The sequence below is a fragment of the Candida oxycetoniae genome (genome assembly GCF_023343755.2).
Source record: "Candida oxycetoniae strain CBS 10844 chromosome Unknown scaffold5, whole genome shotgun sequence".
Taxonomy (NCBI): domain Eukaryota; kingdom Fungi; phylum Ascomycota; class Pichiomycetes; order Serinales; family Debaryomycetaceae; genus Lodderomyces; species Lodderomyces oxycetoniae.
In genome coordinates this window covers 236,507-252,177 of record NW_026055366.1, presented here as the reverse complement: position 1 = coordinate 252,177, position 15,671 = coordinate 236,507, and the positions used below count along the sequence as shown (strand labels likewise).

At 36.9% G+C, this 15,671-nt stretch overlaps 4 protein-coding genes across 4 annotated transcripts; 3 read left to right on the top strand and 1 right to left on the bottom strand. All coding sequences in view use genetic code 12, as the record gives it.

Moving 5' to 3' along the window:
• Positions 1 to 1,077: 1,077 nt before the first annotated feature.
• KGF56_000841 (triacylglycerol lipase) lies at positions 1,078 to 3,042 on the top strand (the record flags this gene model as incomplete). The annotated part of the gene is made up of 1 exon (XM_049326792.1): positions 1,078 to 3,042. One exon carries the CDS (start codon positions 1,078 to 1,080, stop codon positions 3,040 to 3,042), a length of 1,965 nt encoding a protein of 654 aa, XP_049182105.1.
• A 356-nt stretch (positions 3,043 to 3,398) lies between these two features.
• On the top strand, positions 3,399 to 6,356 carry SYG1 (Syg1p; the record flags this gene model as incomplete). The annotated part of the gene is made up of 1 exon (XM_049326791.1): positions 3,399 to 6,356. The coding sequence occupies one exon, from the start codon at positions 3,399 to 3,401 to the stop codon at positions 6,354 to 6,356; it is 2,958 nt and encodes a 985-aa protein (XP_049182104.1).
• Positions 6,357 to 6,557: 201 nt separating this feature from the next.
• On the bottom strand, positions 6,558 to 8,746 carry ATP1 (F1F0 ATP synthase subunit alpha; the record flags this gene model as incomplete). Its single annotated transcript, XM_049326789.1, has 3 exons — positions 6,558 to 7,983; positions 8,259 to 8,401; positions 8,672 to 8,746. 3 exons carry the CDS (start codon positions 8,744 to 8,746, stop codon positions 6,558 to 6,560), a joined length of 1,644 nt encoding a protein of 547 aa, XP_049182103.1.
• A 1,274-nt stretch (positions 8,747 to 10,020) lies between these two features.
• Positions 10,021 to 11,352, top strand: KGF56_000838 (uncharacterized protein; the record flags this gene model as incomplete). Its single annotated transcript, XM_049326788.1, has 1 exon — positions 10,021 to 11,352. The coding sequence occupies one exon, from the start codon at positions 10,021 to 10,023 to the stop codon at positions 11,350 to 11,352; it is 1,332 nt and encodes a 443-aa protein (XP_049182102.1).
• Between the last annotated feature and the right edge of the window lie 4,319 nt (positions 11,353 to 15,671).

Sequence of the window (15,671 nt, the reverse complement as noted above, 5' to 3'; positions counted from 1 at the left end):
TACCTCTTACCAATATTGTTGAACTAATGGTTTCATTTGGTAGCAAGAATCATGGTTGCGAAAAAGAAAAACAGTAGGTGGCTCTAATAACTAAATACTCGGTAGAAAGTAAACGTATAGGATATTAGTGTATAGGATATTAGTGTATAGGATATTAGTGTATAGGATATATGCATGTAGAACTTAAGCATACAGAAAGTAAGCGTGTAGGATATATGCATATAAAATATAAGCATACAAAAAGTAAGCATACAAAAAGTAAGCATACAAAAAGTAAGTGTATAGAATATTAGCATATAGACTGTAAGGATATAGAATATAAGCAAACAGAAACTAAGCATACAAAAAGTAAGCCTGCAGAAACTAAGCGTATAGAATATCAGCATATAGACTACAAGTCTCTAGAATATAAGCATACAAAAAGTAAGCGTATAAGATACAAGTATTAGCATATAGACAGTAAGTGTATAGAAAATAAGCGAGAATAATATAAGCGTATAGAATATTAGGATATAGGATGCAATTAAACCCGTGTGTACAGAAAGTAAGCATATAGACTATTAGCATATAGAATATAGGCGTATGGACTATAAACGTATATAGGCATATAGAATATAGGCATATAGACTATAAACATAAAGATTATTAGCATACAGAAAGTAAGCGATAATATAACCATATAGACTATAAGCATATTAATTGAATACGATAAAAAATGGCAAAACAACCCCTACCACTCAAACTAAATAAAGCAATTAAGCCCGTCAGTGCTGCTCCACTAGCGAGCAAAGCGAGCTAGTGTAGGTAGCCTTGAAGCAATTAAACCCGTCAGTGCTGCTCCACTAGCTTGCTTTGCTCGCTAGTGTAGGTGGCCCTACCATCACCATCGTCCTGTTCGCTGGCGGCTAGGTGTCATAAACGGTAGCGCTACTCCCTTATCTTTGCGCACTTTGTGGAAATTATCAAAAAGATCATTCGTATATATATATATAGCTAGAAGTTGTTCATTTTGGTTTTAGTGAAAGGACAGGGCGGACAAGAGAGAGAGAGAGAGAGACTAGGAGGTCACTTGGTGATATGCTGCAGTTGAATGATGAGGATTTTCAAGAACTCCTCGCAGTAAAGGCTTCAGCAGGAAGCTCAACTTTTGCTAATACTGCGCCAGCCTCGTGCGAAAAACTACACCAATTAGCCTTACTTCAAGAACAGAAAACTAAAACTATATGGAGCAAGTTGGTTGAGTTTGTGAAAATTGGGTTTTTGGGCTATTCCAATGAGTTGGAGGAATATATATTAGAGAATGAAGCTAATGATTGTTCTTTAGTTGCAAAATATTCATCCACAACAAGTATTGATTTATCGAACCAACCAACTTTGTCGATAGATGAAATAACGCTTCAAACATTGAAAATACCTCATCCGCTTACCAATTTCACCAAGAACGATGCTAACCAAGAAATGTCTTTTCAGGATAAAGAGAAAATCTCTAAAGAATTGAGTGAAAGCCCTATCCTAGTTTTCATTCATGGAATGGGTGGCCAAATGTCACAATTTGAACCATTGATGGGGTTGTTATCACAATGTTCTGAAGTTATAGCATTAGATTTGCCTGGCTTTGGTAATTCCAAAATACAGTTTTATAACAATCGTAAGTTTTTATCGCCAATAACTCTTCAAGACCAAAGAAAGATTTCGGCAAGCATTGAGAAAATGACATGGCACGATTTTGAAACTGACAACATTGTTAATATCGTGTACGAATTTATATCGCAACAAGTTTCCGAGAACAAGAAACTTGTCCTTATTGGCCACTCAATGGGTACTCATATATCGATTAAACTAGCGAAAAAACTTGCGCGAGGAAAAGTTGAAGGCATGATTCTTTTATCACCACCTGAGATAGAAGAGACACAAGAGTTGGTCCCCGCTGTTCATAAAACAAGTAGTGCATTCAAATTATTTACGTATGCGCCGTTTTTGTTTGATTATTTTCGAGTCTGGGACAGATTATCTGGCTTAAACAGCACCAGTGTAACTCGACAGTTGTCAAAGACAAATAATGCTTTTTATAACAGTCTAAGGCAATTCCGCTGGAACTTGGATGTGAACTCATCTATGTTATTGAAATACGCAAAGGGATTTCGGAGAGCAACAACATCTGATTTATTAGTAGCGGTTGAACGGTTCAACGATAATCCTTGTGATAAACATACATATGAGAAAACACTATTCATTGGCGGATCAAATGATCAGTTAACTGGGGTGAAAGCAATATACAAGGGAGATAAGTTTTTAGCTGACACTTTTGGCCGAAAAGTGTCATCATCAGTTGAAGTCAAGGATGTGGGACATTCTTTACTCTTGGTCAAGCCGGAATATATAAGTGGTATAATTTTGAACCACATTGAACTGAAGTTCCCAGAACGGTTGCACTTAAGTCCTGCCTGGGTGTTAAAAGTCAAGGCTTTGATATCAGGAGACAAATGGGGTTTAAAAAATGAATTGAAATGGCTGGATTTGCAGCCGATTTCCTTCAATATAACGAGACGCAACGGTAGTGACATTGCGCCAATGTTGGGGATGAAGACACTAAGAGAAGGTGACAACAATCATAGCCCAGCAAATGTAGAACTCATGTTCTATAATTCTGACCAAGTAAATAGCATAAAGGGAGTAAAAGGGAAACTCATTGCCATTATAGACATTTCGGCTGATATCCCACCTTACAGTCCAAAATCGTTCAAGATTATTCAATACTATAAATGTGCTACAGTATCCAAAGTAGTGCCCGACCAAAGCTCAATCAGAAGATTTATACAACTAGTTAATGATATTTTACTGAACAGTGATGTTGAGGATGCGCTTATCGGCGTTCATTGTCATTATGGCTTCAATCGAACTGGGTTTTTGATTTGTTGTTATTTGGTGGAAGTACTTGGATGGACTGTTCAAGAAGCGGTCGAGGGTTTCAAGCAAGCGAAACCCCCTGGCATCAAGCATCCGCATTTCATAGACGCATTGTACGTTAAATACGATAAATAGATTTTAATTAATTAAAAGAAAAGGTGTCATACTTGAAACGTATTCCTCAGCCTTCCTCAACATCCCTCAACATCCCTCAACATCCCTCAACATCCCTCAACATCCCTCAACATCCCTCTTCCCTCTTCCCTCTTCCCTCTTCCCTCTTCCATCTTCCATCTTCCATCTTCCATCTCATCTCATCGGGATACCGGATACTTCAAGTCACGTGACCAGACCGGGGAAAACTAAAAGAAGATAAATTGTGGATAAACTAAAACACGAGGTATCTCTCCACACCCCGTATTGTCAAGAGTTGAGGTTTGTAAATCTCCAGTAGGCTTATATTTTCTAGGGCGGTGGGGCCCCAGGTGACCATGAAGTTTGGTGAGGCATTGAGCGAAGGTTTAGTGAATGAATGGCAGGACCAATATGTCAATTACAAAGAAGGAAAGAAATTAATTAAGAAAATTCGAAGTTTAAAGGACGAGTATGACGAATTGAAACTGACTGGAGATTTCACATTTCAATCGAAAAATAGTGGTACTAACGATGACAGAACACCACTATTAAGTCCAATTGATGGTGGTGGTGGTTCAAGAGGGTATGGACAAGAAAATGAGCAAGGTACTTTTGCTACAGATACTGAACATAGTCATAGCTATAATTATTCACTGCAACAGCTACGCCCATCGATATTCAACTATTCTTTACGGTCATCGTCGCGGAAAGACGATTATTTGGCTGAAAAAAGGAAATTTCAGCAATGGCTTGATCTGGAGTTATTAAAAGTTGACGAGTTTTATTCAGAAAGAGAGCAACTTGTTTATGAGAGATTTCTTTTATTGCAAGATCAGTTGTACCAACTAAGGGACCAAAGAACTCAACTAATACAAACAAGAAACTTGCATGATCATAGGAGTCACAATCCACTCTCACTAAACGGTAACGGTAACGGTAACGGTAACGGTGACCATGCCTCTGTCTCCTATAATGTCAATGAATTAGCTTTCCACACCAAGTTCTTTCTCAGCGAGTTGAATAGATATGAACTTCCCTCATTGCCTTCGATGACATTCTTAAAGAGATTGATGCGAAGAAAGAGAAGTAATAAGCACGATGTAGAAGACGAAATATCACTAAATGTTCAAGATGAAACGGATTTAAACTATGCAGAAAATAGAGTACGGAATGGGATTGTTGATCTAACTGACAGGCCTGGAGATGATCAAACTTCCTTTGACTCAGAATCAGACTTTGAGGCGATCCCAGCACCATCACCACGTGTATCTACACCTGAGCTGCAAACTGAGAGTCAATCAAGACAATCTCGAAGAAGAGATTATACCATCAAAAAGAAACGACATTTTGGAGTTCCCTATTTGTATGCAAAGAAACAGCTCAAAGCAGCTCTTTTAGAACATTATAGATCTTTATCCATCCTAGAGTCTTATAAGATAATGAATCGAACGGCATTTAGAAAGATTACAAAGAAATACGATAAAGCCATGAGTACAAACATAATGGAGCCATTCATGAATAAAATTGATACAACTTCTTATTTTTTAACTAGTGACTTGCTAAGTAAGCTTATAATCCAAGTTGAAGAATTATTCATTACATTTTTTGATTCCGGTTCCAGTGACAGAAAACATGCTTTGGAAAAGCTAAAAACTATTACATATACGATAAATGCCTCCGAAATGAAACAACCATCCTATTATAGTGAGTTTTTCAGTTCAGGAACTTTGATTGGGTTTGGTATACCTTTATTTGTATTGGGCTTGTATACAGGTTTATACAAAACCTTGAATGGTGATCTACCTGAGGGGAGATATATACTTCAGATCTGGGGAGGGTTTTTCTTATTAACGCTTATGTTTCTTTTATTTGGGATCAATATGGTTGTTTTTGAGAAATTCCGTATCAATTACAAGTTCATTTTTGAGTTTGATTTAGCTACGGCATTAAACTATAAGCAATATTGGTTATTACCAAGCTTTGCCTTTGCTTTTCTATCCTTAATTGCGTGGTTCAGTTTTAGTGATTTTTGGCCTCGCAAATTCCCAGGCCGAGATTGGCCTTGGATATTTTTTGGAGTCATGATTGTTATATTTATGTGGCCAACTAATGCGTTTTATGGCCCCAGCAGAAGATGGTTACAATTTGCATTATGGAGATTATTGTTATCGGGCTTGTATCCTGTTGAATTTCGAGATTTTTTTTTGGGAGATATTGTTTGTTCACTAACTTATACCATGGGGAACTTGTCATTTTTCTTTTGCATGTATGCTCATCATTGGAGAGGTACTTTAGCAGGACAGAATCCTGATAGAAACACATGCACGTCGTCGAAGTCACACTTGATGGGCTTTTTTGCTGCACTTCCAAGTGTCTGGAGATTATTGCAGTGTATCAGACGTTATATGGATACAGCAGATTGGTTTCCTCACTTGGCCAATATGATGAAATATACTTGTTCAACGATATACTATATGACACTTAGTTTATACCGTATTGACAGGTCTTTGAATAAGAAAGTGACCTTTATTATGTTTGCATCCATCAACTCCGTTTATTGTTCGATTTGGGATATAGTAATGGATTGGTCATTATTGCAAATGGGTTCAAAAAACTTTTTATTGCGAGATTATTTATTTTACAAAAACAAGTATTACTATTATGCAGCGATGATTATTGATGTCATATTGCGGTTTCAGTGGATATTTTATGCGTTTTTTGGTGATCAAATTCAACAAAGTGCGGTGACTTCATTTTGTGTTGCACTAGCTGAGATCTTACGTCGTTTTATATGGGTTTTCTTTAGAATGGAAAACGAGCACTGCACTAACGTCATCTTGTTCCGAGCATCAAAGGAAACACCATTACCTTATGCCGTATCAGCTAAAGTCGAGAAAGCAGTTAAAAGATTGGTTGAGTTGCGGTATAGGGCTCAAAAGTATCATGTTGAAGAAGGAACTGATGCTGGTGCTGGTGCTGGTGCTGGTGCTGGTGGTGAGGAAACAACAGAAGAATCTGTTGGGTATACTACTGCACATGCGGAATCTAGAGGAGACGATATTGGCTCAATCGATTTATCAAGGATGTCTATACCTTCGGGTCCACAATTGCAACAACGAAAAACTTATTTCAAACAATTTACAGATCGGTTGAATACTGCTCATATAAAAGATTTTCAAAGACGCAAAACGGCAATCCATCACCATGCAGAGGACAGTGATGAAGATGATGAAGATGATGAAGCTAGCATTTCGGCAAAGACCAATTCCAGAAACTCTCAAGAATCGTACCCAAGACAAGATGAAGAAGCATAATCATTCCTCTCTTTTTTTCTTTCTTTTTACTACTAATACATAGATAAACTGCAAAAAGAAGAATACCACCATCATTCTTTTTCTTCTCTTTTTTCAAAAATCTTTCCTCTTTTTTTTTTTTTACTCGGTCGAATATGTATGATTCTATTTAGCTATGAAAACTCAAATTAGTCTTTCTTCTTCTTTTTTGTATTTTATACCTTATTCAAAGCCAGCAACAAAGTCCTTGGTAATCTTGTGTAAATCATCCAAATTAGATTTGGACAATTCACCCTTGTCTCTAATAGCGTCCAAAATATGAGCATTATTAGATTTCAAGTGTTGAGTAAAAGCTTCCTCAAACTCACCGATTTTGTTAAGTGGTAAGTTATCCAAGTAACCATTGACACCAGCGAAAATAACTGGAACTTGTTCTTCAGCAGCCAATGGGTGGTATTGTTTTTGTTTCAAAATTTGAGTTAATCTTTCACCTCTGTTCAAAGTTTGTTTTGTTGAGGCATCCAAGTCAGAACCGAATTGAGCAAAAGCAGCAACTTCTCTGTATTGGGCCAAAAACAATTTCAATGAACCAGCAACTTGTTTCATAGCTTTGACTTGGGCAGCGGAACCGACACGGGAGACGGACAAACCAACGTTAATGGCTGGTCTGATACCTTTGTAGAACAATTCAGCTTCCAAGAAGATTTGACCATCGGTAATAGAAATAACATTGGTTGGAATATAAGCTGAGACATCACCACCTTGGGTTTCAATAATTGGCAAAGCAGTCAATGAACCGGCACCGTTGGCTTCATTCATCTTAGCGGCTCTCTCCAATAATCTTGAGTGCAAGTAGAAAACATCACCAGGGTAAGCTTCTCTTCCTGGTGGTCTTCTCAACAATAATGACAATTGACGATAAGCAACAGCTTGTTTTGATAAATCATCAAAAACAATCAAAGCATGTTTACCATTGTCTCTGAACCATTCACCAATAGCTGTAGCAGTGAAAGGAGCAATATATTGTAATGGAGCAGCTTCTGAAGCAGTGGCAGCAACAATGACTGAATATTTAAGAGCATCGTTTTCTTCCAAAGTTTGCACCAACTGAGCAACGGTAGATCTCTTTTGACCAACGGCAACATAAACACAGTACAACTTCTTCTTTTCATCTGTTCCATTGTTCCATCTCTTTTGGTTCAAAATGGCATCTAATGCAACAGCAGTTTTACCGGTTTGACGATCACCAATGATCAATTCTCTTTGACCTCTACCAATTGGCACTAAAGCATCAACAGCTTTCAAACCAGTTTGCATTGGTTCGTGAACTGAGGTTCTTGGTAAAATACCTGGAGCTTTAACTTGAGCTCTAGAGAGTCCTCTGGCATTGATTGGTCCCTTACCATCAATTGGGTTACCCAAACCATCAACAACTCTTCCCAATAATTCTGGACCAACAGGAACAGAAACAATTTGACCGGTTCTCTTGACAGTTTCACCTTCCTTAACTAATCTATCGGAATTGAATAAAACAACACCAACTTGATCGGCTTCCAAGTTCAAAGCCATACCTTTGGCACCTGAAGCAAACTCAACCAATTCTTCAGCTTGGATGTTGTTCAAACCAAATATACGTGCAATACCATCTCTAAAAAGGTAATGATATGTTTGTTAGTATATAACCTCTTAGCGCCATAACTACGAGCCCTTCTTGAAAAATGTGTGCAAATTTACCAAAAAAAAAAAAAAAAAGGAATTGATCTTTTTTTCTTTTGGCCAATAAGAGTGCACCACACCAGGTGAATCCCACACCAGGTGAAAAACTCTTCAAGATATTCGAGATGTTGTAAGGGGGAATAGGGGTCGCGGTCCCGGTCCCCGGCCCCGATGCCGTTCTTCTTGTAGATTAAATTGAATACATACCCGACTGATAAGACTTTACCTGTCTCATTTAAATTAGCTTCGTCGGATATACCTCTGATTCTGTCTTCTAAAATTGCGGAAACTTCAGTTGGAGCAGCTTTTGCAGAAGCGTATCTTTGAGCAATTAACAGGGTTGAACGAGCCTGGATTGTTTTGGTTAGTACTCAATTGATAGGGGGAATTAAGTGAGTAGAAAGAAAGGAAAACAAGTATTGGGGGGAAAGTGCTGGTGGACGACACCTACCTAGTCGAGAAACAGCAACTTAGAAGGAGCAAAAATGCAAAACAAGAAAAGAGTGTTTAAAACAGACTCTTTTCCAATTGATGTAGCAGATGCAATCAACCCCCCTGTATATTTTTTTTTCCCTAAAAACTCTCAAAATGAAAAATTGTCAAGTGTCTTTTCAACATACAAATCTCAATGATGGTTTGACGGCCATGACAGCAGAACGAGCTGCATTACGTAAGACTGGACGTGCTGACAACATTATATATATCGGTGACAAGGGTGTTATCTATGTATATATCGCTAAATGTCCTTTGCTAATGTTGTCGATGAAGAAGAAAATTCAAATCTCAATGAAAAAAAAGTGTTAAAAGAAAATGAAAAACTCAGAGGCTTTCGGTGCTACCATATGGTGAAAATGTGAGCCAATAAACTTGTTGCGAGAAATTTCGTTCAATAAGATGCAAGTTTTGTAGGTGGCTAATTTGCGAAACGAGAATTTGGCGCGTGAGGATTAGTAGTGTGTGTGCTAAAATAAAGACATCAAGCGACACTATCGAGCGACACTATCGAGCGACACTTTCGAGCGAAGCGAGATAGTGGAGCATCATTGACTAGTGACACTAGTAACAACACTATGAAGCAAAGCGAGCTAGTGGAGCAATACACTACCTCACTTTGCTCGATAGTGGAGCATCATTGACTAATGACACTAGTAACAACACTATGAAGCAAAGCGAGCTAGTGGAGCAATACACTACCTCACTTTGCTCGATAGTGGAGCATCATTGACTAATGACACTAGTAACAACACTATGAAGCAAAGCGAGCTAGTGGAGCAATACACTACCTCACTTTGCTCGATAGTGGAGCATCATTGACTAATGACACTAGTAACAACACTATGAAGCAAAGCGAGCTAGTGGAGCAATACACTACCTCACTTTGCTCGATAGTGGAGCATCATTGACTAATGACACTAGTAACAACACTATGAAGCAAAGCGAGCTAGTGGAGCAATACACTACCTCGCTTTTCTCGATAGTGGAGCATCATTGACTAGTGACACTAACAAGTACATCACTAATACATTTTGGTTGTACCTAAATCTATAAGGCAACCATTTGTTCATATACTCTACATTTAGTACATTTGATGCATTTACTTGATTTACTTGATTTACTAGATTTAATACATTTGCTAGATTAGCTCTACATAGTCTCTTCGACTAGACCGCTTTGCTTTACATAGTCTCTTCTCTCTTCGACTAGACCGCTTTGCTCTACATAGTCTCTTCTCTCTTCGACTAGACCGCTTTGCTTTACATAGTCTCTTCTCTCATCGACTAGACTCGCTTTGCTCGCCTAGTCCTTCCAGTCTCTGAGATGAGATGGTGAAAACGTGATCGAAAAAACGTGATGAAAATTTTTGTGTTTGTTGAAATATTTGAAAAATTTCATTTTCAACCCTTGACCATTTTACCCATAAAGAAAACCAAATAAAAAAAAAAACTAGGCGGGGGTGTTGCTGCTCGATATGTTCAGTTCTATTTCAAAGAAAAGGTTGCTCAGTACCCCATTAAGGTGTTCCATCAGGTATAACTCTTCTATAAAGAATGGCAATGCTGAAAATAAGACCAGTTCAACTGGGTTCAACATGGACGATCTCTTCAAGAGAATAGATAAAGCCTCTGCACTTGCTGCAGAATTGAAGAAGAAAAAAGATGAAAGGAAACGGCTCTTTAGTGAAAGGAAACATTCCGGTGGTCCGTTTCGGCAACACCAGCAAAACGACCGTCCCCAAAGCCAACAGTACACCAACCAACCAAACCAGCGTCCGTTTCGTATCCAAACATCCAGTCAAAACGGCAGCAACTCAAAATGGCAAAACTCATTTCCAAAGCAAAATCGAGAAGAAGGAACAACAGGATTTTTTTCTAACCACACAGGAAAGAATCAAGTCCAAAACGAACAAACTTTTTTTGAAAAAAGAAAAGACCGATATGGAACCAAGTTTAATCAGCAGCAAGAAAGACAAGAAGGGCAAGAAAGACAAGCAGGACAAGAAAGACAAGCAGCTCAAAAAGGCTTTGCAAACTTCAATGAAAACAAATCCTTTGGAAATCAGTCCCAAAACAGAACATATGAAGCAATACCAAAAGAGACTCAAACTAGAGCATTATTTAAACCAACTAGGGAGAGGTTTGAAGGAAGAGGAATTGTTGCATCCAGGCAAGGTCGTAGCTCAGCTTCTAGAGACGGCAATAACAAAGCGGAAGTCTCCTTCAAAAAAAGGGGAGGAGCGTTTGGCACCAAAACTAGAGGAGGGGCAGGGGCAAGAAGAGACGGTGGACGAAAATTTGAAAAGCGCAAAGAGTCTACAATTGCTGCTGAAATCAAATCAAAAGAGTTGACCGTTGAACCTTTGTCCCCAGGGATCAACCCAGAACACTTTCTTTATGGAAAAGCTCCAAGTGTAGTTACATCATCTATCAAGACAAGGTTAGCATCAATTGCTAAACTTACTTTAATCGACTCAAAATATCCATATCAATTACCCAAGAATATTATTGAACTAGCTCCGTCTAATGCACCATCAAGGTATATTTTACAAAGAAACTGGGAACTTGAGCCAAACAAAGATGTATTAAAACAAAGAATCAATACTATAGCGTTGGGTAAAACTGAATCTATTGATTTAAAAGGGCATGATACTGAAGAGTTTGTAAAAACTGCACATGATATTGAGATCAATCCTACATTGAGTTTAAATCAAAAGCAAAGTTTATTTGATACTGTGAGTTCATTGAATAATATAAAAAATGTTTTTAACAATGCTCATTGGAAAAAGGATCAAGCTCTGAAGTAGGAAAAGAGGGTTAAGAAGGAGATATAAGACTTTAGAAGAGTTTTTATGTATATAAATAGCAGTATGTATCAGCAAATTGAAATCAAGTTTTCGTCTAATTTGAACAAGACGTGGGGAAGGAGAGAGCTGGAGATCTCTGGAGTAAAGCTAACGAAAAATTGGCGAAGATCTCACTCTGTTGCTAATCCATTTCTCATCCCATTTCTCTCTCTCTCTCTCTCTCTCTTTCTTCCTTCTTCCCCGCAACTTTATTTGTTATCATCAGTCTTCACACTGAGAAAGCCACCTCTTTTTTTTTGAGCCCAGCTGAGAATTTTTCCCGACCCGAGAACAAAGAAACATGCATATAAATGAACCCTGTAAGCAAGCCACTTATTCTCACAAATAACGTTACAATTACAATAAAGAGATTAACAAAAGCCAACCATTTTTATCACCATATACCTTATATTATTAAAACTCAACTAAAAAAAAAGAAAACAAAACCTAAACCCTATGATAATCATGCCATTTCGAGCTAGCAAGGTAGACAGCTTACAAAGGTAAATGTGGATTATACAAACGTAGATCAACGACTATAGCTTGAATAGAAAGAAAGAAAGAAAAAAAAATTCATTAAAAAAAATCATTATGGGGGGGAAAAAAAACCCAGAAGACGTAAGAGACCCCAGATTGTAAGGGACGCAAAACTTGCACCCTTTTTCGGTAGATTGTGCCAAAAACAAGAGCAATAGTTTACTTCTTTTCTCTTTAGAAGTTGTGAACCACGTCTTGGTAAATTGTTCTGTTTCTCTGGTTCTATGCAACTCGCACAAGCACCAGTGACAAAAGTGTCCGAGTTCATATATTTTTCTCCTGTTTCTTATTTTTCTTTCCCTCTTGCCTCTTTCATCCTCGTCTTTTATACTTTGGTGAATAATGATCTTAGTGATATCGTTCCTTTGCTGTTAATATTTTGCTGATTATTCTGTAAATGTGACGATGAAAATAACAACGACTCTTTGTAAGATAATATGAACGGCAAAGTGGCCGATACGGCCAAATAACCAAATAGTAAAGCAGCTGAGTATTTGGAGTGTATCGAATTAGCTGATGCTTGCAGTGACCTCATGTAGATTGTGTGCATTTGATGAATTTTGAATAAACTAGAATTTTATTGTGTACTTTTGTGTGTGTGTAACTATGTTATTCAGTCGGGGTTGATTGGTTTGTAAGTAGAAATTAAGCTATACCTATTGAAACACGTTTTCTTTTGGTGGACAGCAGATCTGGTATTTATACAAGTTGAAATTTTATTATATCTACTAAATGCAACAACACCTACTATTCCCGCTTATCGATTGTGTTCAAGATGTTAAAATAAATAAATAAAAAAAAAGTTTCTATCTTTTTGTTTTTAAAAGATATCGAGTATCATAACGGGAGAACAAGGGCCAGTATAGACTATATACAAGTTTAGACTGTCTATAATAACAATCAACAGGAACAAGAATTGCTTTACAATTACAATATATAGGTAAATGCTTGAAAATCATAACCCAACATAACTTTTAGTGAAGAAACCTTCTTTTTTTTTTTTTGCAATCTGGTAGATACACTACTCAGGTGAGTTGACCCACTATATAGCTAACTACCACATAGTAACCAAATCCATGTGTTAATGTGCTTATATTCCTACATGGTCTTAGTTTTCAATTTTGAGTCGTTTAAAGCTCTTAGAATCTTAGTAAAAAAAAAATACAATACAACGACGCAACTCAGAAACTCAACAACATGCAATATGCAATACAAATATACAAATATGCAGAGCAACAAAACACAACATCGCCAGCATACCTCTACTTGAGCAGGTTAACTTTTACTAATCCACACAAAAAAAAAAAATTTAGTGTATTAAAAAATTAGAAATGGAGTAAATATCGCATGATTTTCAATCTCAGTTACAGAAGAAAAAAAAAAAAATTGTGGAACAATCAATGAAATAAGTAGTAGGAGTTATAGGGACATCAGTAGCAGCTACAAGCAACAAGCTATAAGCAACAAACTACAAACTACAAATTACAAGCTACAAGCTACAAATTACAAGCTACGAACTACAAGCTACAAGCTACAATAGTCAATTTTTGCTTTGCATCCCCCACTTCTTCCCCCCCCCCGTGCAAGATAAAAATGTTTTGTTTTGTGTGTTGTCATGTCAAAGTAGTTTCCTTTAGCTTATAAAAAAATGCTATGGAACACTTGTAAATGTCTCGCATTGTGTTAATCTAAGCTAGTTCCTAGTAACAAATCCTTTTGTTTCAAACCACTACACACAGACTTAAACTAAGAGGAAACAGGTCGTTTATACTAACAAATCCGCTTTTGAAATAAATCAATTTGTTTTCACTTACATACACACTCTTGTTTTCCACATACATTTTAACACACTCTAGTTTCCTCCTTCTGTATTCACCCCCTACTTCTCCCTAAAACAAAACAAAAAAAAAAAAAAGAAACTTGAGAAAATAAGTATTGGATCGATCTGCGGATCGGATCGGCTCATCATTTATCCATTTACTTTTACCAAGAACATTTCAAGATTGTAATTCCAAATAGCCAATACTTTTCTAAAATAGAAGAGAAAAAAAAAAAAAGACCCTATGTATTACTATCTTGCTTTCTTGTCCCTATCTATAATTTATTTCCTTATCTGGTCGTTTTTTCTCTCTCCCGCTAGAGACGGACGGTGAGGGGAAAGAAAAAGGCTAAACCCGGTCCCCCATTTTTGAAAAGGGATATGCATGGAAAAAAGAAAAGGCGGTGTTGTAACTTGTGCTTGAAATGTTAGTGGCTGTGCTTAGCTTACATGTTGACTCTTCCAATCAAGATGTACTCCTCTACCTTGAATCTATTAATATTATCCTTTTTCATTATTCTTAAACGATAATGCTACCAGTTGCAAAAAGTGAAAAGGTTAACAAACTATTTAATGTTTTTACATATTCTTTGTCAGATTATAACAACAAGGGTGTTACTTCACAACCCACACAAACATATAGAAGCAAATGCTTCTTTGCTGCAACTCTATTATCTAACTTTCTTCATGAATGCTTGCTAAGCTTTAGATTCGTTCTGCCTTAGGGAATACTAGAAATGCAATCGAAATTGAACTCAAAAGTATAAACACGTTTTTCTTACTCAACACGTCTTAATTGTTTCTTTGGAAACACGTCAAAATAATGATTTGAACACGCGTTTACATGCGTATTAATCACCTTGCCTTTCTTGTATTATTCCCATTTTATATATAGCTATTATCGGATCGGAGATCAAAAAGATTTGTTGTCTTTTTTTTCTTTCTTTTCTATCAGTTGCAGATTCCTTTTTATACGAAGTAAACAATTAACAATTGATCAATGACCCTCTTTTTTTTGTGCCACCGTCGTTTAGTTCAGAAATTGCTAAATGTGAAAGTGCTCTAAATCCTTAATGCTTCATGAAATCTAAATTTAGGTCAAATTAGTTTAGGCAGAAAACGCAGAGGGAGAGAGAGAGAGAGAAAAAGATGAGAGAGGAGAGGAAACTACTTATCAATGACATCGGCATACAAGGTTCCAGGTTGAGACTAAGAACAAATATAAAAATAAAATAAAACCAATAGCTATATCTTATCTATCTAAAATCATTTTCAAGTTTTGAAACATCGACATTTGCAGCAACTTGCCAAGAGCGTCTTTGTGCTTTTCCCAACTTTTTCTTTCTCTTTGATTATTTCAATTCGTTTGTTGAAGGTAAACAAAGTAAAATCTAGATCAATTTAATCAAAATGAATGCAAAAAAATTCATGGATGAATTTTTTTGTAGTTTTGCTTTCATAGTTGGTCATGCCATTAAAAGAATACTAGGGAGGCTTGATGTTTCTCAGAACTGATTTTCCCTAAAACAATAATTGCCAAAGTTATTCTAGTCTATGGGGTTACCCTTGACTTTTACAAATGAGGCTGTTGAGTCTTGTTTCGTGTGTTATGGATCCATATCGCGATATTGATTTTGGACAAATCCAAATTGAAAATATACCAAATAATCTCAATCTCAACTATGAGGTGATCAATTCGTGTAAAGCATTGATTGCTTTCAACACTATCGAGCGAAGCGAGATAGTGGTGCAGCACTGACTACCAAACGCATATGAATTGACTTGTTTCACTTTGTCTATGAAACATTTAGGATATAAGTTCCTCACAATTACTTGTTTTTACAATAGAGATGAAGAAAGAAAAGAGTATTACGATTCTGCAACACTATCGAGTGGAGCAGCACTAACTGACACTGACACTATC